This window comes from Rattus norvegicus, chromosome 19, assembly GCF_021556685.1.
Source record: "Rattus norvegicus strain SHRSP/BbbUtx chromosome 19, alternate assembly SHRSP_T2T, whole genome shotgun sequence".
Taxonomy (NCBI): Eukaryota; Metazoa; Chordata; class Mammalia; order Rodentia; family Muridae; genus Rattus; species Rattus norvegicus.
In genome coordinates this window covers 53,600,442-53,627,583 of record NC_141552.1, presented here as the reverse complement: position 1 = coordinate 53,627,583, position 27,142 = coordinate 53,600,442, and the positions used below count along the sequence as shown (strand labels likewise).

Below are 27,142 nucleotides of genomic sequence, written 5' to 3'. Positions count from 1 at the left end.
CCAGCCAATCAAAAGAAGTCTTGAGGAAACAACAAAGTTAAAAAACCCGGGAATGAATACACATCACTCGGCGAGAACTCTTAATATTAGTGGTTCGATTTCCCAATCAAGAGGCACGGACTAGCAGATTAGATTAGAAAACAGTAGCCATCTCTTTGTTGTTTCCAAGAAACACACCTCAAAATAAAAAAGAGACAGTACCCGAGAAGTAAAGAAGAGAAAAAGGTATTTCAGGGAAATGAAACAGAAACGTGCAGGCATAGCTATTCTAATATCTGACAAAACAGACTTCAAAGAAAAGGAAGATAACTTCATACTTATTAAAGGTAAAATCCACCAAGAGGGTATTACAATTCTGAATGTCACATCCATCAAACACAAGCACACCCAACCTCACATAAGACCTAAAGCCACAGATTATTTGAAAAACATAAAAAACTCCTTGTGCTTGTCTCGTTATTTTTTTGTCTTACTGATTTTCTTATTCCTTGTCTCAATTTTTATTTTCTTTACTGTTTTTTTAAAGAAGCAGAGGAAGAAGAAAACAGAGAGCATGAAGTTAGGTAGGTAGAGAGGTGGGGATGGCCTAGGAGGAGTTGGGGGAGGGAAAACAATATGATCAAAATATTTTGTATGAATTAAAAATAGAAATAAACATACAGATTAATTCTAACATGGTGACTGTGGGTGACTTTAATACTCACTTTCACTGAGAGGTCGTCTGATCCGAAAGTAACAGAAACATCAGGACTAAATAACATCATAAATCAAAAGGACCTATTAGGCATCTACAGAACAAACAATCCACCCAATCCCTAAAAATAACATCTTCCCAGGAGCCCATGGAGCTGCCTCCAAAACTGACCACATATTAGGATGCAGAGCAAGTCTCAACGAACAAAGGAAAGCTGAAATAACATTCTGCATCGTAACTGGGCATAATGAAATGAAGCCGTGGAAACTTCCACTGCTGTGGAAATCAACAGCAGTGGAAACTACAGAAAGCACACAAACTCATGGGAACTAAAGAACACACTACAATTGGGTGAAGAAAGAAATCAAGAAGAAACCTATTTCCTAGAATTGACTGAAAAATAAAACCATATCAATGAGGGTGGTCTTAAGAGAAAAGTTTACAGCACTAAGTGTCTACCAAAAAAGCCAAGAGGCCTTAATTAATAGCGAACAACAGGCAAAGCAAAGATGTGAAGAGGAGGTAAAAATCAGAAACATTTCCACACACTGGCTCACAACTCCACTCCGGTGGAAGCCACACTGCCTGTACCTAGAACCCCAGGCGGGAGCCTGCCCACAGCCCACCAATGCTCCTTAGAGCCTGCCCAAATCTCCCAGGAGTCCCCCTTCCCCTCATTTCCATGTCCCATTCTACATCCCTGGCAGAAGCCCATTGCTCTAGTAGAGGCCACACTGGTCCTTAGAGCCTGTCCAATTTTCCCAACAGCACCAGCTCCCCTTGACTCAATATCCTGGCCCACAACTCCAGCAGAAGCCCACTGCTCTACTGAAGGATATACTGGTACCCAGAACCCTAGAGTCCCAGAGGCAACACTGGCACCCAAAGCCCCAGAGGTCATGGAGGCCACCAAAAACCCTAGCAGAGATACCCTACTATACATGAGAACTCACTGGTCACTAGAACCACAGGCCACTCTGGCCAGAAGACCAGAAAGGAAATGAGAACCAAGGGGACAAACATCGACACAGCAAAGAGAAGCTCAGAAGTTGGCATTTAAATCTGTAATTACCCAACGCCAAATTCTTATGTAAGAACATAATCAATGTGGTACCACCAGAGCCCAGCTATCTTACTACAGCAAGCCCTGGATACACCAACACAGATGAAGCATAAGAAAATGACCTTAAAGCCAATTTTATGAAGATGATAGAGATTCTTAAACAGGAAATGAATAAATCTCTTAAAGAAACCCAGGATATACAAACAATGGGAGGAAACAAATTAATCCCTTAAAGGAAGCCAGGAGAGCCAAGGAAAAACCAAATACACCAGTGAAGGAAATGAATAAAACTGCTCAAGGCCTGAAAATGGAAATAGAAGCAACAATGAAAATACAAACTGAGGGATTCCTCGAGATGGAAAATCTAGGTAAGTGACAGGAACTATAGATGTAAGTGTCACCCAAAAGGATATAGAGACAGAAGAGAGAATCTCAGGCATTGAAGATTAGAAGAAATTAATACATCAGTTAAAGAAAATATTAAATCTAAAAAATTCCCAATACAAAACATCCAGGAAATCTGGATAACGATGTAAAAACCAAACCTAAGAACAATAGGAACAGAAGAAGGAGAAGAATCCCTAGATCAAAGACCCAGAAAATATGTTTTAACAAGATCATAGGAGAAAATTTTCCTAACTGTAAGCAGGACATGCCTATAAAAGTACAAGAAGCTGACAGGACACCAAAAATATCAGACCAGAAAAGGAAGTCCTCCTGCCTAAACATAAAGATATTAAATATACAGAACAAAGCATATAAAAAGCTGCAAGAAAAAACAAGTAGCATATAAAGGTAGACCTCCTAGAATAACATCTGACTTCTCAATGGAGACTCTAAAAACCAGAAGAATCTGGACAGATGTGCTTTAAGATGCCAGCCCATACTACTATTATACCCAGCAAAACGTTCAATCGTCATAGATGGAGAAAACAAGATACCCCATGACAAAGCAAATTCAAAAAGTATCTAGCCACAAATCCAACCCTACAGAAGGTATGAGAAGGAAAACCTCACCCCAAGGAGGCTAACTATACCCAGGAAAATATAGGAAATAAGTATTTCACACCAGCAAAACAAAGACAAGTGATGTTTGAGCGCCATCAAAACAACAGGAATTAATAATCATTGGTCATTAATATTTCTCAATATCAACAGCCTCCATATCCAATGAAAAGACACAGGCTAAGAGAATGTATGTGGAAACAGGATCCATCATTCTGCTGCACACAAGAAGCACACCTCATCATCAAACATGGATACTATCTCAGAGTAAAGGGTTGGAAAAATTTTTTTTTTTCAAGCAAATGGACCCAAGAAGCAAGCTACTGTAGCCATTTTAATATCTAACAAAATAGACCAAATTTCATCAGAAGAGGTGAGGAAGATTATTTTATATCCAGCAAAGGAAAAAGCCACCAGGATGATGTCTCAATGCGGAACATCTAGGCCCCAAACACAGGGGCATTCACATTTGTTAAAGAAACATTACTAAAGCTTCAATCACACATCAAACCCCACGCATTAATAATGGGAGACTTCAGTACCCCACTCTTGCTAACGAACAGGTTATCCAGACAAGAGCTAAACTGAGAATAGAGTTAACAGACATTTTGACTCAAATGGACCCAGCAGATATCTATACAACATTTCACCCAAACACAAAAGAGAATATACCTTCTTCTAAGCACCTCACCGAATTGTCTCCAAAACTCACCATATCTTTAGCCAGAAAGCAAGTCTCAACAGGTAACAAGGAAATTAAAATAACTCCCTGCACCTTATCAGACCACCATGGATTAAAGCTGGATTTCAACAACAGAAACAACAGAAAGCCTACACGCTCCTGGAGGAAACTAAACCACTCTCTACTGGATGACTGTTGGGTCAAGGCATAAAGGAAGAAAGAAATGAAAGAGTTCCTAGATTTAATGAAAATGTTTATGCATCATACCCAATCTTATGGGATGCAATGAAAGCAGGGCTAAGAGCACTAAATGCTCATAGCACTAAATGCCTTCATCAACAATTAGAGAGATCGCATACTAGCACCTTAGCACACCTGGAAGCTCTAGAAGAAAAAGCAAGCACAGCCAAGGGGAATAGACGGCAGGAAACGAGCAATCTGGTCTGACATCAGTGAAATAGAAGCAAACAAGACAATATAAAAAAATCAACGAGACAGAGTTGGTTCTTTAAGAAAATCAATGAGTTAGACAAACCCTTATCCAAACTGTCTAAAAAGCAGAGAGATCATCCAAATTAACACAATTAAAATGAAAAGGGGGACATAGCAACATAACAACATACGCAAAGAATCATTAGGTCAGACCAAAAAAAAATCCTGTACTCCACAAAATTGGAAAAATCTAAAAGAAATGAAAATTTTCTTGATATATTTACTTATCAAAGTTAAAGCAAGATCATATAAACAATTTAAATAGACCAATAACCCCTAAGAAAATAAAAGCAGTCATTAAAAGTCTCCCAACTCCCCCCCCCAAAAAAAAAGTTGAGGGCCAGGGAATTTTAGTGCAGAATTCTCCCAGACTTTCAAAGAAGAGCTAATAATGATACTTCTCAAATTATTCTACAAAAATAGAAATAGAAGGAACACTGCCAGGTTCATTTTATGTGGCCACACAAAGACTCAACAAAGAAAGAGAATTACACACCAATTCCCCTCGTGAACATTGATGCAGAAATACTCAATAATACTTGTGGACTAAATCCAAGAGCACATCAAGAAGAATAGCTGCCATGATCAAGTAGGCCTCATCCCGGAGATGCAGGAATGGTTCAACATACAAAAATCTGTCAATGTAGTCTACCATATAAACAAACTGAAACAAAGAAACCCCACCTGACCATCTCACTAGATTATAAAACAGCCTTTGACAAAATCTAACACCCTTTCATGATAAAAGTCTTGGAGAGATCAGGGATACAAGAGACATATCTAAATGTAATAAAGGCAATATACATCAAGACAATAGTCAACATCAAATTAAATGGAGAGAAAAGCAAAGTGATTCTACTGAAATCAGGAACAGGACAAGGTTGTCCACTCTCTCTTGGTCTATCAGTTATAGTTCTTGAAGTTCTAGCTGGAGCAATAGGACAACCAAAGGAGATCAAGGGGATACACACTGGAAAGGAAGGAGCTAAAATATCGCTATTTGCAGATGGTATGAGGGTACACATAAGTGACCATGAAAATTCTACCAGGGAACTCCTACAGCTGATAATGATAAACACTTTCAGTGAAGTGGCTGGACACAAGATTAGCTAAACAAACAAACAAACAAAACCCCCCAAAACCCCCCAAACCCAAAAAAAACCAGTAGCCCTCTTATATAGGATAAACTGGCCAAGAAAGAAATCAGGGTAATAACACCTTTCACAATAGCCACTGATAGTATACATAATAAATATTGTGGTGTAACTCCTCTTGCTCCACATCCTCGCCAGCATGAGCTGTCACTTGTGTTTTTGATCTTAGCCATTCTGACAGGTTTAAGATGGAAACTCAGAGTCATTTTGATTTGCATTTTCCTGATGGCTAAGGATTTTGAACATTTCTTTTAAGTGCTTCTCGGCCATTTGGACTCCTCTGTTGATCTGTACTCCATTTTAAATTGGATTATTGGGTTTGTTGACGTCTAATTTCTTGAGTTCTTTATATGTTTTGGATATTAGCCCCCTGTTGGATGTGGGGTTGGTAAAAACATTTTCCCATTCTGTAGGCTGTAGTTTCCTCCTATTGACGGTGTCCTTTGCCTTACAGAAGCTTTTCAGCCTCATAAGGTCCTGTTTATTGTTAGTTTTAGTGTCTGTGCTTTTGGTGTTCTGTGTAGGAAGTTGTTTTCTGTGCCACTGCAGTCAAGGCTATCCCCTTCTTTCTCTTCTATCGGGTCCAGCATGTCTGGTTTTATGTTGAGGTCTTTGGTCCACTTGGACTTGGGTCTTGTGAAGGGTGAGAGATATGGATCCATTTGCATACTTTCCACACGACAACATGCTGGTGGGAGTGCAAACTTGGACAGCCACTTTGGAAATCAGTATGGTGGTTTCTCAGAAAATGGGGAATTGGCATATTTCAGGACCCAGCTACCCCACTCCTGGGCCGATACCCAAAGGACGCTCCATTCCTACCACAGGAACATTTGCTCAACTACGTTCAGCTTTATTCATAAATAGCCAGAAACGGGAAACAACCTGGATGTGACTGTACTGAAGAATGAATAAAGAAAAATTTACACAACGGAGTATTATTCATCTGCTAAAAAACAATATCATGGGGGTTGGGGATTTAGCTCAGCGTTAGAGTGCTTGCCTAGCGAGCGCAAGGCCCTGGGTTTGGTCCCCAGCTCCGAAAAAAAAGAAAAAAAAAAACCAAACAATATCATGAAATTTGCAGGCAAATGGCCACCCATTTAGGAAAAGAATCTTCCTGAGTCAGGTAATGCAGACCCAGAGAGACAAACATGGTATCTACTCACTTATAAGTGGACATTCGCTGTTAAGTAAAGGATAATAATGTTGCAAGTCACAGACACAGAGAGGCTAAGTAACAGGGAGGGCTCAAGTGGAGATGCATGATCTCCTTGGAAAGGGGAAATAGAATAGGCATTATGGGTGGACTGAGGCAGGTTTTGGGTTGAAACAGAAGGGATCGAGTTGGGAGAGGATGGAGGAGAGAGTACTGGGAGAAACAACTGGAATTGGGGGGCATCTCAGGAACGAGTTAGAAACCTAGCACAATTGAAATTCTAAGGAATCTATGAGGGTGACCCTAGCTAAGACTCTAAAGTAAAGAGAAATACAGAGTTTCAACCGGCTACCTCCTGTAACCAGGCAAGACTTCCAGTGGAGAGATTGGGCTATCAACCCGGCCACAAAACCTTAGACCTATAATTCGTCCTGCCTGCAAGATGTGCTAGGGTAAATGTGCCACAGAAATTATGGGATCGGCTAACCGATGTCTAGTCCAGCTTGAGACCCATGTCAAAAAAGGGAAACCATGCCCTTATACTGCTTGGTGGGCTAGGAACCAGAGACTGAATAGTCCAGAGATCTATGATAGATCTATGACTGGCCAAAAAAAAAAGTCAGTGGAATGATTCCTGATGACATTCCTCTCTGTCCACAGACAGGAGCCTAGCATTATCACCACCAGAGAGGCTTCACTCAGCAACTGATGGAAACAAATACAGAGACCCACAGGCAATCATTAGGTGGAACTTAGGAAATCCTGTGGAAGATGGTGAGGAAGGATTGGAGGAACCAGAGGGGGTCAAGGACACCACAAGAAAATCCACAGAAACAACTAAGAACGCACGCCTGGCGCTGTTAACTGGATAATACCCCTTGTGCTGGCTAGGTCATGGGACTTGGAGGGGAATCCAATATATTAATTCCATTAAGCTGACATAGCCAACTGTCTCTTATGTTCTTACCCTTATTCCCACAGATGAGTGTGTCTCTCAGTCATAATCAGACCTAAAACAATCTTCTTGTTTTTGCAGCAGAAAGCAATTAGTACAGGGACCCACAACTGGTCAACATGCAGAGAATAAGAAACTGTAGACAGCTCAGCTGTAAATGTGACATCTGTACCACATTGTTCCCTACAAGGCTGAGGGTTAATCTGGGAAGAGGAGTAGAAAGATTATAAGAACGAGAAGTAGTAGGTCTCTGCAGTGAAATATCTGCACAGATTTGGCTGGATATAACAGTGTTATTGCACACGTGAACTTTCAGATGCCGTGACGACATGCACAAGAGCTGCGTAAGAGTAACCAGTCAAGATCCTGGCATAGATGGTGGAGGGAGCCCATGACACTCCACCCTTACCTAGGAACCTCTTGGCAACTGATGGTTTCTGGAAAAGATAAATGTAGTGAGAATTCTAGAATTTTGGTTCCTTTAAAAAAAACCACAGAAATGTTATTTTAAAAAGGTTTTATTTTAATGCCAGGCATGAGGATTTGGGGTTGCTTTGCAGCCGCTGACTATGATTTGCCTCATGTTCTAGTAGAGGTGTGATTTTGCCAGCTGCAGAATTTCTGTGATCGTGTGACATTTGGAATTCCTGGAGTTTTGTAATCAACTTTCTACCAATTCTGGAGACAATTCTGAGGGACAAGTCAGGGCAGGTTGCTTGGTCTAATCTTCCTGTAAACCTGACTAATGATATTTACTAAGACAATAACCCTCATGTTTGGAATGTTGCCAATGCCCCTAATTTAGGATTCCTTATATAAATAAACTTAGATCCTGAATATACGGCAATGGACTCCCTGACGTAGGTGAGCGCTTGACATGTAAAATTATGTGTACTTCCAAACTCTTTTCCTGTTGACTAAAGTTATCAAAAACACCTTTTTAGAGGCTAATCTTTTGTTAGTTTGTGGGTGTTTTGTTTTGTTTTTACAAGACAGGGTTTCTCTGTGTAGTTCTAACTGTCTCAGAAGATCAGGTTCGCCCCAGATCTCTCTTCTTCTTACTCCTAACTGCTGGAATTAAAGGTACGTGCCACCACTGCCCAACTGAGGCTGAGTTATTAATCTGGGCCAGAAAATATAAGATTGATGTGAGCAGGAAGTGGAGAGTGTAAAAGACATCTTTCCCCCTCTGTGTTTTGATTATTTTCATCCTTGAAATAACTAGCTGTTCTAGTTTGCTTTCCATTTCTGTGATAAGCACTGTAACCGAAGGCAACCTGGAGAAGGAAGGATTTATATAACTTTATAACTCTGAGGTTATAATCCATCACTGAGAGAAGTCAGGGCAGGAAGTCAAGGCAGGGGCCGGGAGAGAACAGAAGCAGCAGAAACTATGGAGGGATGCTGCATACGCATTTGCCTTCACGGCTTGCTCAGGATATTTTTTTCTTACAGAACCCAGGATTACCCTGGGTAGCCCTGCCCACAGTGAGCTTTGCCCTCCCACATCAACCATCAATCAAGAATGCCCCACAGACTAGCCAATGAGATGGGCATTTTCTCAGCTGAGATTCCTCCTTCTCAAATGACCCTAGCTTGCATCAAAGCGACAAAAGACTAACCAGACCATCAGTAAAGCTATTTGAGATCAGTCTGATTTGGGGATCTAGCCTTGAACAGTGGTGCATTATTATTATTTGGTGGCTGCTGCCCTTCCTTAATTACAAGTAATTCTAAAGGAATTATGAAGGAAAATGACACTGGATAGAAATTCAGAGCCACAGAAAGGAAGCACATGAACAATTCAGCTATATTGATAGTTGGCCTTTGATTTTTCTTTTCTTGGATTAATTAAAAGGCAAACTATGGGCTAGGGGGAGGCATGAAGCTCAGTGACAGAGTTACTTGCCTGGCATGCACAAGGCTCTGAGTTGAGTTTCCAGTCATATACACACAGACAGACAGCCAACAGTAAACCCAGAAAGTCTAGAGTAACTCAAGACCAGTTGATTACCCCAGACCTAAATGTTCTTGAACTTCCCTTCCCGTCCCTGAGATATCTGGAACTCTTACCTATGAAGCAAGAGCCGGTCAAAATGTAACTGCCTGGGCTCCACTTCAATTTCTGGGCGGATTCCTTGGCAGCATATCTTAAAGATGGCTGGCTCTGGGTTCTCCTTGATGCAGCAGACAATGCTGTCTTCAAAGACACCGACTGCAGTAGGGTAGGCCCATACATTTAGGATCTGGTGAGAGAGTCAAAGGAAGTCATTTGCACTGGGAATGTCAGGTCTCGACTATCTTCTTCACCCTGATGGAATTTCCCCCCTTCGATTGTACCTGCTTTTCATTGGGTTTCAGAGTCATGTTGACGGGCTCTAGAAAGTAGGTGCTCGCTTTTACGTCGTGCTGGAAACAGAAGTATGCCTCTACCACCATTGGGGAATCATTCAGGATTGTCAGTGTCTCCATGTTGTCAGGGTACAAGGATGACTTATACCTGGAGATGAACGGGAGTGGGGATGCGATTATGAGGACCGAGTGAGAGTTCAGGGGGTAACAGGATCCTATGAGGTGCCGTGTGATTTGAAAGGGCAATGTGACTGTGCCGAGGGAGTGGCATGTTGACTGAGACCATGGCATCTGTGGCTGTTCACTTGTCACTGAGAATACTATACTGTAATGGGATGCCACAAGCCTTGATCTTCTTAGCTGTAAAATGGGGTGACAGTATCTCTTATAGTGGATTGGAATTAAGTGACATCATACACTTGAAGCCATAGAACAAGTGGAAATAGCAGACGTCCAATGAATGGTAGTTATTTTTAGTTTTTAGAAAGAACTCCAGGAAAAGTGATCATCTATCCTTGAGAGACTTTCATTTGAGTCACCTGATACTTGCCATCTGTCTTAGATCTCATTCACTTCCACAACACCTTCATAGGCCGTTACTGCTCTGACTTGAATTTATCTGGCCTTGTCATATGACAAATTTGGTTATGTTCCCTAACGTCCTTGGGAGAGGTCTGTAGAGGTAGGCCTCAGTGCTATTGGGAGACATTCTGTTAAAGGCAACCAACAGAAAAGAAACCGCTGAAGGAATTAAGAGATATTTATCATCAGAGATCACAGACCAGGCCAGGAAAGCCGAGCCAGTCTGAGAAGAGCTTTGAGTAGCTTGTGTGATGGAGGATAGAAGGATAGAGAATGACGGATTGAAATCAGAGTCAGGCAGCAGGGTCAGGCAACCCTGTGAGTAACTGGGAAAGGGGAGGTGACCTCATCATCTTACCCATCAGTGTCCCAATTTGGCATGATGCCAAAGAGTTCTGTTTGTTACCCTCCCAAACCTGTGAGGCAGACACCCTTGTCTCCCCGTTATTTTTGTTGACAAGGTTCAGTGTTTAAAGTGAGTAAGTGAATGGCGTTTGCTCTGGGTCTTTGGACCGTAGTAATCATTGCTGTTGATCCCAGTGCTAACTTGGGCAGAATTCCCAGAGCTCTCCCAGAAGGATTCCTGCCCCCATTTCCCCATGAGCTCCATATTGCTGAACCCAGTAGATGCCTGTACTTCTGTCTTCCTGTGGCATTTGATAGAGTTGATTGTTCACTCTTTTCATGGGACTCTATGGCCCTCTTTCTTGTGTCTACTGGGGACTCCTCTTGTGTATGGAGAAGCTCTTGGTAGAACTATCTCTTGTCTCAGCCTCTCTCCTTGTTCACATTGTACCGATGTTTCTTATCTTGATAACAGAGTCCCCGTGAGAGCCCAAACCATATATTGTGTTCTCCGATGTATGTGATTTCTAGAGATAATCTTCTAAACAACTTGGATTTGACACATTCCAAAGTGAAGCCTTGATTCCACCTTTCCAAAGCCTGGTTTTCTTCTAGGCTTTCCCACTAGGGAAAGTGGAACCCAAGTTGTCTGTAGGTCAGAACAGAGACTTGGTACACATGAATCCAATTCTCCTGGTTTGGAATTTGGGGCAGTGTCAACAAAAGCCATGATTATATAAAAACTCTACTTACAGAATTTGTGAACCCAACCCAGAAATCATCAATTGACTTTGAAATAATGGAATACTTACTTGTCTCTTGACTTGCCACAGAGCAGTGGGCCAAAGTAAAACTTATCCATGCTCACTACATACTTCTTAACGACGACTTCCTTTAACTTCATGTCCTTCTTCCTCTGAGGGTACACAATTCTGAACACGGGGAAGAGGTTAAAAACAATGATACACAAGCAGAGGTTCAGCAGCCTAGGAACCCAGCACTCCCCTCTCAGTGAAAACTCCTGGTGTCTGAAGACAGCTAAGATGAGGATCTCCATGGAAACTTTATCTCTTGCTTTCTAAGAGAAGATGGAATGGCTTGAACTTGAGAAAAAAGGCTTCTAGCACTGAGCTGGCTAGTCTGCCTCAGAACACCCAGATAGGAAAAATCCACAAGAGTCTCAGGAAAAACTATTAACTAGTTTCAGTGGATAATAGGAAATAGGGCTCCTTGGTGAGAATTACGCAAAGGACAAGCCACAGAAAGTACCCCCCTCCGGTGGGGAGTCGCCTTGCTAGTTTGCTCCCCTGGGTGTGCTTATGTGAGACCTAAACTGCACAGGGAGGTGCAGTGGCTAACAGAATGGCTACGCATGGAGGTTCACACCACACATCCTGAGTAAAAGTAAAAGTGCTTTGAATCTGTTTAACAGTTAAATAAGCAGACTCACTTGCTAGAATACATTCCCCCGCCCCCGGGGTCTTTTAACTTTCTTTATTCTGCTTCAGTCTGGGAACACCCTTTGGTGTCATGCCAACTACGTTGTTCTTATTTCAAGGGCTGATGCACTGCAGCCTGATACGAGAGGGTGTGGCAGTTTCCAGTACAATGTTACTGTGGTTGTTGTTTTATTGTTTTAGTTTGTGTGTGTGTGTGTGTGTGTGTGTGTGTGTGTGTGTGTGTGTGTGTGTGTGCGCTCACACTTGGAGGAAGCACCTTTACCCACTGAGCATTCTCTTTGGTCCCCACTTGTTCAAAGTGCTTTGTGATGTGCGTGGGGGTGACTTGAAAATAAAGCACACTTACTTTGGGTCTTTGCAGATGTATGGGTAGGTGCAGACCCCACGGCAGTAGAGCTGGTATTGACGGCGGGTCCCAAGGAGCTCAAAATTAAATGTTTGGTCATAGTTTCCAACGTCGAAAGAGGAGAAGTGCATTCTCAAGGTTACCTCTCCATTTGGAGGCACAATCCACCGGAAGTGATTCAGCCTGAAACGACCGCACAGACTTTTAACGGAACCGTGGGACAGGCCCTGTGCAGCTGGGGTTAGCTATGGCAGGCTGTTAGGTCCCTGTACTTGGTAGCTCTGCACTTCTCTGGTGATGTGACAGCTGTGCTCCCAACTCGGGGCTTCCTCCTCCCTCTCCCTTGTTCCTGCAAGGCCTACCTGATGAACTTCTCCTGGGAGTGTTCTCCATCGAAGTTGTTTTGGTCTATGTCAGACATCGGAGCAAGGTTCCCTGATGCCCCGCCAGAGAGGCCTTTCCTGCCGGAATACGTGCGACGTTTATCCTTCTGAGTTTCGCGAGCTTGTTCTGTTTTGTCTTTCGATTTCTGCTTGCTTCCCTTAGCAGGTGGGGAGGGCTGTTCCTCCTGAGCCTTAATTCAAAATGAGCACAAAGGCTTAAGTACTTCTGGCACACAATAAAGACAGGGGTGCTTATAGAATGTCCTCGGTGCTTGGTGAGTCTGGTTGGTGGGAAAGGGTAGGGCCAGCAGTTTTATGAGTTAGTGACAAGATCAGTGTCTCTCTGGGTACTCTGTTCCCTGAGGAAGAGGTAGAGACCCTACAGTGATCACTGACAGGGAGCATATGGGATGAGTTTCAGCTCCTGGCAGGGTCCCATTATAGCCAGCTGGGCATTCAACTTCCTTGGCACTGCTGGGCCAGGCTCTCTGGCCACTTGCCACATGATGGCTAATATTTTGGTGTAGTCCAGTCCCATCCCAGTTCCCTTTTCATTCTCTTTGTTCTAAGGACTTAAAGGATCTCTTACTATTTTGGAAAGGAGTACAAATAAGCACTTTAATCTAATTGTCCATATTTAATAAGTAATTCTCACTTTTTAGAGTGCATTTTTCATGCTTCTTGATCTATTTTATTTTAAATTCTTTTTGATTATTTACACACACAAATCCCTTTTCATGACAGGGTTTCTTTGTGTGTAGCCCTGGCTGGCCTGGAGCTTTCTCCATAGATCAGGCTGGCCTTAAACTCACGGAGAGCCACATTTTAACCTTTTAGTATGAGGAAACTTTAACGTTGAAGACATATTGCAATCTTAACTTTCGGTAACCCTTAGTCAAGCTCCAGATGGCAACTGCATTCCTTCATGTGTTGCTGTGGTTGAGATCAACTTAAGGATGGGTTTTATTCTGGCCCCCACTTTTGAGTCTCCTTAGGTGGAAGAGTCATGGAGGAAGGTAGCTGGCCATGCTGAGCTCACCCTCAGGAAGCGGAGAGATGAATGCTCTAGTCCAGCTGGCTCTCTCTTTTTTATTAAGCCTAGGGTTTACGAGGCAATAGAACAGTGCCGTCCACATTTGGGGTTGGTCTTCCCATCTCAACTAACCCTAATGTAGACAGTTCCTCACAGACATGTCCAGATGCTTGTCTCGCCAGTGATTCTAGATCTTGTCAGTCTGAGAACTCTACTTCTAAGTACTTCAGCTCATGTTTCCTCAGAGCAAGGACTTTCTCCTGCACTGACTACGATGGAGTCAGTCATAGTCACGAATGAGAGCAATGCTTCTGTAACGTCACATGATTCAGGCTAATACTTCCCTAGATGTCTCAGGCACGTGTCTTTACAGTTATGTGTCCTGTGGTGGTTTGAATGGAAATGGCCCCCACAGCCTCAGATATTTCAGTGCTTGCTCTCCGGTTGGTGGAACTGCTTTGGGAAAAATTAGGAGGTTTAGCCTTGCTAGAGAAAATGTGTCACTGGGGGTGGGGTTTGAGGTTCAAAAACCTATGCCAGGTCTGTCTTCTCTCACTGCTTCTGTCTTGCAGAAGATGTAAGCTTTCAGTTACTGCTCCAGCACCATGACTGCCTGCCTGCTGCCATGCACTCAGCCATGATGGTCATGGACTGACACTCTGAGACTGTAAGCCAGCCCAGTTAAATATAAGTTGCCTTGGTTATGGTACCTCTTCATAGGAATTGAAAGTAATTAAGAGAGTTCCCAAGTGATTATGTATTACAGATTATCATATTACATTTGCTACCACTTGTCTATAGTATATTTGAATCAAGTTTCTCCCATGTATGTCCAATCAAGATGCTTTAATCTGCCACAGTTTGAATACGTTTGGCTATTATTCTTCTGGTTTAAGAATAAAGCTTTCCCTGTCAACTGCATAAGAGCTGGAGTTCCTTGTCTCTGACAAGTTAAAGACTGCTTGTCTTTTGTTTTGGTTTGTTTTTTGGACAGGGCCAGTTTTCAGAAGAAGGGGTTGGTGCACAACAGCCACTTCTGATGTCAGTGCTAGCTTTCCCCATCTTTTCTTTGCAGAATCACCGTTGGGCACTCTGCTCTGGCGAGGCGCACCAATGCTGCTCACCGCAGATGCTAATTTTTTAGGTACCTGTATATTAGACATGGGATAGAGCCTCACTGGAAGGTAGTCAGGGCCTACAGCTGGTTTTATCTCCTCCTGGGAAGGATGTTCAAAGGGATTAGAATGTTGGGCCACCATCCTCCCTTGGGATATAGGCCATGGTTATAATTTTAATATGCATACGATCTGCATATTATTGCTCAGATCAATTTCTTTTTGTGATTTTGTCTATGAATTTTATGTATGATTTCTTCTACATTTACATGATTTTGATTTTGTTAATTAAAAACTATTAGTTCAACTGAAATTTATCTTTACTTATTGTCAGGCAAGGAGATTAAAAAGTGAATTCATGCAAAATACCAATCTTTCCATGGCAATTTTTAAAAATAATCAAAATTCTCCCTGGTGGTGTGTGTTCCCTTGATCCATAATCTTTGTATCATCATATTGTTTTAGATGACCCTAAACGCATCTTCAACTTTTTTGAAAAGGGAGGGAGTCTCAAAATTAGCACATTACGGTAATGATGTGAAACACAGTACTGTGTTTCATTACGGCCTTTTCAATTTGCTTTTGTTGATTTCCCCCTGGGCAGAGGGGAATTTTCTCTCTCACCCTCCCCGCCTGACAACCCTGGGACACTTCAAGCCCCTCCCCTAGAACCTCTTTTCCTCCTTCTTCTGTCATGAGTCCCCTCCTCCTCCCTTCAACATGGTTTTCCCTTTAGTGGTCCTCTCTCTGGTTTCCTAGCTTATGTGTACACTCTCACTTACTGATGCACACATGTCATATCCATGCACGCACACACACACACACACACAGAGAGAGAGAGAGAGAGAGAGAGAGAGAGAGAGAGAGAGAGAGAGAGAGAAAGAGAGAAAGAGAGAGAGAGGGGATTTGGATTTATTCAGCTACAAAAAAGAGTGAAATTATGTCATTTTTCAGGAAAAGGAATGGAATTGGAAACCATTATGTGGAAAAAGCCAGAACCAAAAACAAAACAACAACAACAACAACAAAAAAACCAAAACAAAAAAACAAAAAATCAAAAACCAAAAAACCAAAAAACAAAGAAACAAGAAAACAGAAAACCAACCAAACAAAAAACCCCTCATGTTCTATAACCTATGCTGTATGTATGTATTACCAACACACACATATCCAATATACAGTGTAAGAGTGGAAGGGGAACTATTTGGCAAGAGGAGGGAGATTAGTGGGAGATGGCAGGAGGGACCATGGGGACTGTGGTTAGAGCACACAATGCAACTAGGCCGACCCCATCACCTGGCATGACAAATGCACACTAATAATTAACAAAACAGTTTTGCTAATTGTTTGCACATGAGCTTCAGAGCTATGAGGTGTATTTCCTAAACTGTCCCGTGGGGATTAGGAAGGGAAATGAGGAGCAGCACTCGGTTTCAGTTCCCTCCTGGGTAGACAAGGGGAAGACTCACTGAGAGGTTCCTGGAGCTCCTCAGGCAGGAAGTCCAGAGGAACAAACCTCATGCCTGACTCAGAGCATGTCCCTGTCAGCTGAATGGACCCTGTCCTGTGAACCCTGCCGAGGTCAAGACCAGCGGAGGGTCCGTTACCTTGGTGACGATGGTGTTGAGGAAGAGATCTGAGTCTCCTTCCATGTCTTTTTTCTCATCCGACAGGGGGAGGTCATCATTTGGTGGAATCACAAACACAAAATGCTTCAGGATCTCAGTGGCGACCAAAGACTGCCGCTTCGCTGGGTAAGAGATGATGGAGAACAAGACTGGAGGAGGGATGGGTGGTCCTGAGGATCCCAGGCCTAGGATGTTCAGGATCTAAATGAAAAGCGTTGCATTAATTTTCTGTGCAGACTGTGCGCTGACTCTACATCGGTCAGAATGAACATGGGTGGCCCATGTAACCTTCCCTGCCCTCAGTGTTATCCAGAGACCCAAAGGGAAGGGTGGCTCTGCTGGGCCTTTGACAGGACCCTGGAGGCTCTTTGCTGTGGCATGTGGATGCTCTGTATTTCTCATAGGCAGTGTCACCCTTTCTTGTGACCATTTGTCTGCCTTTGCAAACAGGGCTATAAACTCCACTCAGCTAGGAACCGGGTTGATACAGAAGAGGGTCTTAAGGCCCCACAAGACTTTAAACAGACCAGCTCCTAAGTTTCAGATGTCTGTAGCATAGATCTGCTTCGTCCATTCTCACGTTTCATGTTTATTTTTTCTTTAACTTTTCTTTCTATCCAAGGGCAAGCAAATGTTGGGATTGGGGCAGGTTATCGATAGCAAAGAGAAAAACCGAGAAAACGAAGCTCAGGTTCTGGGGCTTTCTCTCCTTGTGCTCTGGCACTCTGGTATAAACTCATCACTGTAACACAGGAGTCATCTTCAAAGCAAGGGCTTGGAGACTGGGCAGCAGGTCCCTTCCCAGCATTCAGGAGTTCAGTGTCTAGACTGTCAGCCACACCAGTAATGGTCGCAGCCTACTCTGCGGACTAAGTGACCTGGTAGGCCTAGCAAGCCAAGACCCTCACGTAACCTGTGTATCCCATCCCGTGGACCACGGAGCCTCCTGACATGGGACTGGAGCTGCTTCCTAGGATTTAGAATGTCCACAGAGAAAGCTATAATTATTAGATTAGTAACCAACTTTTATTACTACCAGTTAGTAAATTAATAGTCAAATCAACCTATGAGTCGGAATGTGGGGGTACAAAACTGGTTCTAACCATCCTACCTAACTTGTGACTGAGCCAGAGGTCGGCAGACTGTGACCCCACCCGCTCTTTGACAGATTTGGCCTGGTGTTCGCCTTTGTAAGTAAGAGTCATTGGAACGTGGTTCAAGGCCATTGTATCTTGGTGGTGGTTGCCTTCAACCCCCCGAGGCTGAGATAAGTGTGATCTTTAGACCAGAATTTTACTAATGCTTTACAGAAAAAGTGTATATAAAAATATGCAATATATATATAAAACCACACATATATACATGTTATGTATATATCTACATCCTTCCCCTGAACTAACACTTGGGGTTGCTTTACAAGGCACACAGCTTTTGTAGGCCGTAGTAAATGGCTGCCTACCTAATGGATTAACCTAACAGATCGATTCCCATCCCAGTGGAAAGCTTTTGAAGGAAGACATCTTGGAAGAGAGAAGTCTTCTGATTGACTCTGAATGAGCATCTCTCTCATTACCCTGGAGTACTAGTGTTGCCAATATTAAAGAGCAGACGCAAAGATGGCTTTTAATGAGGCCAGATAGTTGGGAGAGGTGGGTGGGACTGTCTATGGATTGAAAGAGGTCCCTTTAGCTATAGTTTCTGAGATTAATCCAAGGGTTGCTGGATTTTTCCATATGAAGAGACATGTTTATGGTAGCATGGTCCCTAGGTCTTGCTTGATGCTTTACCCCACAGACGCCTTTGTACCTGATCTCCTTTGGGAAGCTTGTCACTCTCCAGGGCTTGCTTCCAGCTTATGCCTTCAAAGTCCGGAGTCTGGATGTTGATAAAGGGCACCCCGAGATCCTTCTTTCCCTCATGCTCCTCTTCTCCTTCCCCTTCCCCATCGCTTCTCTCCTCCATGGCCCGCAGCTTCTCCAGGCGCTCCCTCTCAGCCTTCTCCCTTTCCAGGCGCTCCTTCTCAGCCCTCTCCTTCTCCAAGCGCTCCCTCTCCCGGTCCTTGCGGCCCTTGCGCCCCCCGCCCCCTGAAGGCGCCTGGCGCTGGTCGTCAACCTCGTGTGGGATCTCATCTGGGCCAGTGTGAGGTACCATCATCCCTTGCTTGCGGTCCCAATACATGAGGATGTTTTGCACATCCTTCAGACACGTGTCATAGACTTTAAACTTTTGTGCCAGGTTCTTGTCAGAGTCCTTCAGGAAGTCTCCTTCGCTCTCCTCCTGTTCCTGGGTAATTGGGAATCCAAACGCGTATTCGGTCGTGGCTTTCTTTTTCCTGGTGGTTTCTTCAAGTAATCCATGCTCTCTGACAGAAACTTTCCTTTCGATTGACTCCATCTTCATTTCTAATTTGGCGACAGAGGGAAGCTAGAAAGCAAAGCATATAAATCACACACCCAGCGCCTCCTCAAAGACAAGCGAAACTGTATGCAGGACAGTATCTAGTTTCACCGGGAGGCCTAGGATTCAGGAGCCTCCTTAGGTGCAGTGAGTTTGGGAATCACTTTGTATGTAGTGTGGGGAGCTTCAGCGACAGGTCTGCCTCCTGGCTTTACATTGTAGGTGTGGCCGGTCGCTGACAACCTTTCTCTGTATAGTGGGGAGAGCAGAGCGTGAGAGATGGCTCAGAGGTTAAGAGCACTGGCTGTTCTTCCAGAGGTCTTTTTTTTTTTTAAGTATTTACTTTATGTATATGAGTACACTGTAGCTGTCTTCAGACACACCAGAAGAGGGCATCAGATCCCATTTCAGATGGTTGTGAGCCACCATGTGTTTGCTGGGAATTGAACTCAGGACCTCTGGAAGAGCAGTCAAAGCTCTTAACCACTGAGCCATCTCTCTAGCCTGCTATCCCCACCCCTCCTAGAGGTCTTTTTTTTTTTAAAGATTTATTCATTTATTATATATAAGTACACTGTAGCTGTCTTCAGACACCAGAAGAGGGCATCAGATCTCATTACAGATGGCTGTGAGCCACCATGTGGTTGCTGGGATTTGAACTCAGGACCTCTGGAAGAGCAGTCGGGGCTCTTAACCACTGAGCCATTTCTCCAGCCCCCTAGAGGTCTTAAGTTCAATTCCCCATAACTATATGGTAGCTCACAATGGGGATAGTTAATAGGTACATCAAAGGATCGTTAACGACTGAGGATGCACAGCGATGCCTTAGCATTTACAACAGTACCTCTCATGGAGCCAGGGTTCTCTTAGCAGGAAGCTATTAAAACGACATAGCTTTGTACTGCATTTCTGGGGAACAAATGGGAGTTTAGAATCTGGTCATGTAAAACACTTATTTATCCAATGAACCTGATATACAACAATCAACGTACGCCCCCTTTTCTTACTGTGTTTTAACATATATTTTGTGGGTTCTGTTTTTTTTTCTTTTTGCTTGGATGAAATTCTTAGGGGGTTCCATCACTCTGTGCGGTGTTCTTAGGGGACAGTAAGTTCAGTCCAATCTCATGATAACTCCCATACCCTAGTGCCCCCCTTCCCAGCTAAATGGAGGCTTGCTTCCAGCATGGAGTCTTGAGTGACCAAAGCTGGCTTCCCCTCTCATCCCACTGAGCCTCTTTTTCTACATCATCTCGAACACAGCCCAGCAAGATGGCCATATGAAAGCGCTTGTCAGAGCTGCCTTATTAAGTAAGAATTCCAGCACCCCACTCGAGCTTCTGTGAGAGAAGGTCTCAGTCTGCCACTGGGGAGACACCAGAGTTGGTATGGAAGGTGGAGGGACTTTCAGTTGGAGACTATAGAAACTCACCATAGAGAACCTGGAGGCTGACAAAAGATTACAAAAAAAAAAAAAAGGAAGGATTTGGGAATGTGCGGGGGGTTTTTATACAAACCATTCATGTAGGAGGTTATGTAGCAAATACAAAGGATAAATACAACATGGACAGACATGACCTCTGGAGACAGAAGTCTGAGGAAAGATCCCTCAAAGGAAGCCATTCACTTGGAACTTGGACAGTACACTCTGAGACAATTTATGAGCTAAGCAGCTGTGCGGAGTAATTAGGAAGCTCGAAGGGGCCAGTACGGCCAGTACTGCAAGTCAACAGTGCAAGGGTACACAAGCAAAACAACATTTACAAGTGTGTGACTTTTCATAAATTGGAAAATAAAAACGAATGACATTAATATCCACCATAAGAAGTTAGAAGAAAGGGAAGAAAAGCAAAGTAAAGAGGAAGACATTTTGAAAAGGTAGGAGGAGAAACCTACCAGAGAACAAACATAACGGGAAAGGGGTCACAGAGGCCACTGTGGTTTCTTTGGAAAGGGAACGAAAGTGACAGCAGTTTTGGGGACAGGGCCTATAGTAAGCAGGCTGGCCTAAACTGGAGCTTCTCATCCTCCTGCCCCACCACCTGCCTGCTGGGATTACCAGTGTGTGCCGCCGTGCATGCCTGCTTTTAGGAAGTTCTGGGGATTGAACTGAGGGTGCCTCCATCCCTGAGATGAAAAACTTCTAACAAGATTGAGAAATAAAAGAGAAAAGTAGAAATCAGTGTGGCATCGTAATGGAGTCAGGGCCGTATGGTCAGAAACTGTTTAAAGGCATAGTAAGGAAGGAACACTGTGAATTACTTCATGCTCATAATTTTGAAAATGGTAAGATGGCTACATGTTTAAAGAAAACTGCGATATCCTTTATGGTATCCAGGTAGCAGAGAGAAAGGAACAGTGGGAAGGTCCTGGGACAAGCTTCAAAGCCTTCAAAGGCACTCCCTCAAAGACCTGCTTCCTTCAAGTCCATTTGGCTCTGAATCCTTCAATGGATTTAATCGATCGAGGAACGAGTATCTTCAAGATTTGTTATTTTAAGGGAGCCCATAGGCTGGCAACAACGCTTTCACAGGAGAGTCATTAGGGAGCATAGCAGACAGGGTAAAGTGACCAAGTCATATGGGAGGTGTTGGGGACCACAGCAAATAAGGTAAAGTAGCCAAGCTGGGAGGAGGAGAGGCTGAGGCTGAAAGCCTGTGAGCTGACTGAGGGGAAGGGAGTTAGGGCCACAAAGGAAAGAAAGGTAGGAGGAAGGAAAAGGAAGGGGAACGGGGCTGGGGCTGGGGGAGGAGCTGGGGGGAGGGGGGGGAGGGGGGACAGAGTGTGTCAGGAGAGGTGAGGCTAGGACACAGAAAGGAGAGTTCAAGAGTTAGTAGGATGAATAAAAACCCCACAGAGAAGCCGACCAAGTCAAACGGTGACATGTGACTGCCTCGTATCAACATGAAGTGACTGTTGGAAATTTTGGTCAAAAGAGTGTAATGGAGACTGAGGCAGAGTAAAGAAGGTTGAAGCATGAAGGGGATGGAGCATAGAGCCTGAGAGGAGGGAAAGATTTTGGGAAATTTTAGTTATCAAAGAAGAAGAGAAACACAGTGCTGGTGAGGGAGGCACATGGTTGAAGGACACCTTGGGTGGTTCTTAAGCTGGCTCATCCTCCCCCATCACCAGGCACCCCCTGGTGTCTCCTTTCACTCCCAGAGGATCTCTCTGGTCTCAGCTGGCTTTCTTTGAGGCTCCATTTTCAGACCAGGTGACTACATTAGACCAAGAAGGCTTTTAAGAAGTCTTCCCAAGGAATGCGGTCAAATGTGTCTTGTGCCAAGCTCAGGTGATCTACACATGCAGCTTGCCTTTAAGTAGATGGCTGGACGTAGGGATCAGACTTGAGCTGTCAGGAAATTCTCTCCCTACTGGTTGGCTTTTTAGAGCTGCTAGGGAAGAAAAGACACCAATGATCTTAACCAGCACTGGACTGTATGCTACAAAATGATCTGCTAGGTGAAAATGTACCCATGGGTACAATAGTGACAAGATTGTTTTATGGGAGCGACCAAATGTTCTCTTGATTTTATTTGAGGCCTGCTCCATAGGAGGGAATTCATATGTGGTGCTTTAAATATGGTAAAAAAAAAACCTCAAAAAACCAACCAACAGAACAACAATAACTAACCATGACTGCAGAAGTCATAGGTGCTGGAGAGAACTGACTGATGCCCTTAGAAGAAAGTCTTTAATACTAACCTATTTAGCACCAGCCAGGGTCCTGCAACAGGCCAAGAAAAGAGCGAAGAGTAGAATACATTAAGGGATAGGGTTCTGGGCTCTGACTTCACCACAGGTGGGCACTGCTATCCTTCTGCACATGCATCGGATATCAAATGCGTGACCAAGTGAAGCACAAACTCAGCGTGTGCATGTGGTCATGACCAACATCCCCGGGCTCGGCTCTTCCACCTTGTGCCCCGAGACAATATCCAGACAAAGTCAGTTTCTCAGTAAGGAGCGAGGGCTGCTACCTGCTTGTTTGTGGGTCCTTGTGACTTCTTTAGGGGTGGCTCCTCCTTTGCCACAGGGCCCGGTTTAGGTCTTTTGACCTTCCGTTTTAGCTCGTCCTCCTCCTTCTGCCTCTCCAACTCCTGCTGCAGCTTCTTTTCATGCATCTCCCTGGCGAGTCTTTCTAGCTCCCTGCATCAAGCCAGAGACAGAAAAACAGAGTTCAGCACCTCCTGTTCTACCTGCCAAGTGGGGACTGCCGGAGGAGGAGGATGCTGGACACAGCTTACGCAAAAGGAAGGAGAGAAGGAAGCAAAGGAAGGAGAGAGGGAAGGAGAAAGGGAGGGAATGAATTAAAAAAAGAGTGAATAAATGAATGAATGAAACAGAGGGGTCAAAACTAACTTTGAAAGGCTATTCAGCAAATCTCTGATGAGTTAAATGCAATTAGAATTTTCTTTTAACTTATCTGCATTTCTAGCCCTGACTCTCCTCATGGGAGAGGAAGACAAAGGCTGAAAACAAGGTTGATCACGGAGAAGAATGTTCGAAGGCTGCTCTTGCTGTGGTATCAGTGCAGGTTCACTCTCACACCTGACCTTCAGACAGAAGGGATGCTGTGAGTATCAGTTCCTACCACAGCTGGCTCAAAGCCATGATGCTGGCTCTGGAAAGCTCTCCTCCTGTTTTTCTCTCCCTTTGTTCTGTGCTATCAACCGTGTCTGCCCGAGCTTCTAGTAGCACAGAGGCATTAAAGCAGGCACCGAATATAAAAAAAGGAGGAGATTGTACTTCTGAAGTATTTAACCCACAGCTTTTTAAAGGCTGAACACAAGGTGGGATTATGTAACTGAGATGCGGGGGTTGTGAAAAACCTGGGCACAGCCCAAAGTTTCTGGATATGCAATACTCCAAACTTAATTAAAAATCAAATACCGTGTAGAAAATTGGCTGGCTTGGAGCTCACAGAGATCTGCCTGCCTCAGTCTCCAGGGTGCCGGGATTAATGGTGTATGCCATCGTGCCCAGAATAGTTTTGGTTCTAAACATACAAAATACCCATGTGCTGTGTATGCTATTACACCGTGCATGCAAAACCAATCAACACTGCCTGACACGCCTTGGCCCAGACTAGAGACTGTAGGGTTTTTACTGTGAATGTTTTTTTTTTTTGCCTTTATATAAACAGAATAGCTTAATAATGGAAAAGGAAGACTTCAAACATTTTCCTAGTCATGTGTTAGCATGAGATTATCAAATTAGTATATAATCAAGTTAGAATAAGTCAATTTTAAAAACTGCCGTTCCATTTCTGATTTGAGTTTCATTTTTTTTTAATTAAAAAAGCCTGAAGTGAATTTTGGCTTGAGATTAGGGCAGAATTTCCAGAATCTTTGGAAAATAAAGACAAACAAGCAGACTTTGGATATTTTGTCCTACGTGAGAGTATGAAAGCACGTTCCCAACACTTATGATTATAAAGGAAAAGTATTTACCAGCTTTCAAAAATGCCCAAGATACTCTTTGTCCTTCGGTATCAAAGATTTAATTCCTTACATAAAAATAGAGAAGCAACTGGTGGTGGTGCACAGTTTTAATCCTAGCACTTCTGAGGCTCAGGCAGGAGGATATCTGTGAGTTTTGAGTGGGGGGCCAGCCTCGTCTATACAGTGAGACCCTGTCTCTAAAGAAAAAGTGTGTTCATCTCATTAGTTATGCAAATTTACTTCTGTATATCACAAATTAGAAAAAAATATATGTATGTCAAAGAATTATGTTAAAGTAAATTTTATTCTGATACCAGAGAAGGTTTGGGTTGTTTATCAATTTATCTATATTTCCTGAGGTCATGTAAACATTTATTCTTCTTTTTTTATAATTACAATTTTGATGAATTATTTTCAAGACTGAGTTTCTCTGTGTAGCCCTGGCTGTCCTGGAACTCAGAGATCCGCCTGCCTCTGCCTCCTGAGTGCTGGAGTTAAAGGCGTGCACCACTCTACCTAGTCAGGCAAACATTTCTTAGGCAAAAAGAACTCAAGAACACAAAAAGCTTAGGAAGCTCTGATTTACCTCTTTTTATGTCTACGAATCTGTAGTTGTTGCTGGCTGCTGGAACTCACTGTTTCCTGAGGCTGTGTCTACATCCTTCATGGTGTGTGTGTGTGTGACAAACATCTTGGTGGTAAGCAAATGTACACTATGAAGTGAATGCATGAAGGCAGCAAGTGCTGTAGCTTTGATGATAAAGGGGCATTTTCTGGGGGGCAAAGCTAAGCTTGTCATGCCTCTCGATGAATACACATTTCTCCTACTCAGGGGCAAAGATGAAGTGGGGGGGGCAGGAGAAGGACAATCTCTTTCAGAGTCCCAGAGAAAGGTCTGAAGGCAGAGGGAGAGGAGAAAATGAACTTATATCACAGCTGAGTGCCATGGGTCTGTACACTCTAAACCCCAGAGGGTGCATGGGCACTGCCCAGGTCTCAGATGTCTGAAGACAGGGAGACTGTGAAGTAGGTAGCCTAAGCTTGCAGCTCTAGTTTTTTGGATCCCTACATGCTATGGAGTGATCTAGTTCCTGTACAGTCCCTCATGAGGCCTCGTGTTGACTGGGAGCTTGCCTTGGGTCTCTGGGGAACTGTCTAGGCTGAGGATCATAAAAAAGTAGCCTGCCACATGTGGGCTTAAGAAGTGGGAGAATAGTTAGGATATTATACTCATGCCAACAGAGTGGTTCCTGGGTCACAAGCTGTAGACCCCTAGGCATGTAGGACAACGTGTCCTACCCAGGATTCATTTGCTAGGGCAGCCGGTGGGACCCTGGAAGGACACAGGGATATGAAGTCCTTCTTGAGAACTAGCTATGACATCACAGAAGTTTCCCATAGTCCTAAATGCCCCAGCAGAAGGGAGCAGAGGGTAATAGGACACACTGAAAGTCTGCAGCAGCAGGGGTCCTGGATTAGTTTTCCCCACCTTCCACAGATACCCCTCCAGGTTACTGCTGTTTTTTTTTTTTTTTTTTTTTTTTTTTTGGAAGATAACTCAGGGCTGAGCAGGCACCCTATCGACCCTGGTCTCCCTGTGAGCTCCTCCCCAGGGGACAGTGCTGCTTTGGCCAAGTGTTGGTCCCACCTCTTCTTTCTCTCCCGGAGTGCCTGCCGAACCTCGCGGTCAAATGCAATTTTCTGTTCTGCTGTTAGGGCATCATACTCTTCCTCATCAAGTGTCTGGAGACGCTCCTTCTCCTTCGCAAGAGCTTCCTGGCGTTTGGTCTCTGTGGAGTGAACAGAGAGAAGGGGATGTCAAAGCCTTAGTAGCTTTGCCCACACAGCAATAGCGGGAGGTGGTGGGGGTGGGGGGAGGGGCGGGAGAAGGGGGTGTAGATGGCTGTTCCAGTCCCTGATGGTTTCCCTTCATTTCTATAGTGCCATGTTTGGGTTCCATCTATGGTTAGCTGAGTGGTGGTCCCCAAAGGTGCTCCTGTCTCAATCCTTAAACTTGTGATTGTGGGGCTTCCCATGGTGGAAGGACATTCTTGCAGACGCAATTGAATTAGGTTGTCTGAGTGGCAGAGTCCCATCAGAAGGTTCCTTGTAAGAGGGAGGTAGGAGGGTCGGAGGAGAGGGCTGACAGCGGAAGCCGAGAGATGTGACAGAAGAATGAAGGATGCAAGGAAGGGGCATGGGTCCAGGAATTCAGGTCGCTTCTGAAAGCTATAAGAGGCAAGGAGAGCTTCTAAGGGCCCACGATGCTGTTGACACCTGGGCTTCAAGACCGTTGACCCCAGAACCGTAACATAGTGAATCCATGGTGTTTCAGATCATCACGTTTGTAATCTTGATGACTTGTCTGGAGAGACTCGACAGACACTGATTCTGTGACGGAGATACGGATTCAGCCCGAAGACCATGGGGGAGGGGCATTTCTTTCAAACCGGCCATTATAGAAAAGTGTTCTAGACAACTAGGAAGAAGGCGGTTGGTCAAGTCATCAGGTTTCCATCTCCCTAAGTTCACGGTAGAAACTTAATCCTCAATATGATAGTGTGGTCTATCATTGAGGAATTAGGTCATAAGGATGGGGCCCTCCTGAATGGGATTAGTGTCCTTTAAAATGAGGCCTGAGGGAGGATGCCCTTTCTGCCAGGCCAAGATTCGGCAAGAAGACAGAGTCTGACCACAGTCTAGTCCTCAGCAGACACTGATTCCATGTTAGAGACACAGACTCAGCTCAAAGATCATCAAGGAAAATAAAAGCTGTTTCTTTCAAATTGATCATTACAGAAAAGTGTTCTAGATAACCGGGAAGGAGGTTGAAACACTTCAAAGGAGGCCTGG

General features: G+C 44.0%; 1 protein-coding gene across 2 annotated transcripts in view; it reads right to left on the bottom strand.

The window, feature by feature from the left end:
* Hydin (Hydin, axonemal central pair apparatus protein) overlaps nucleotides 1–27,142 on the bottom strand; it is a 345,749-nt gene that overhangs the window by 61,693 nt on the left and 256,914 nt on the right. For both annotated transcript variants that reach the window (XM_087594210.1, NM_001427650.1), the window contains 9 exon segments: nucleotides 25,938–26,079; nucleotides 22,826–22,994; nucleotides 18,255–18,872; nucleotides 16,428–16,649; nucleotides 12,652–12,863; nucleotides 12,290–12,472; nucleotides 11,296–11,415; nucleotides 9,545–9,704; nucleotides 9,278–9,450 (listed from right to left, as the gene is read on the bottom strand). In XM_087594210.1, coding sequence (XP_087450336.1) covers nucleotides 9,278–9,450; nucleotides 9,545–9,704; nucleotides 11,296–11,415; nucleotides 12,290–12,472; nucleotides 12,652–12,863; nucleotides 16,428–16,649; nucleotides 18,255–18,872; nucleotides 22,826–22,994; nucleotides 25,938–26,079 — 1,999 coding nt within the window.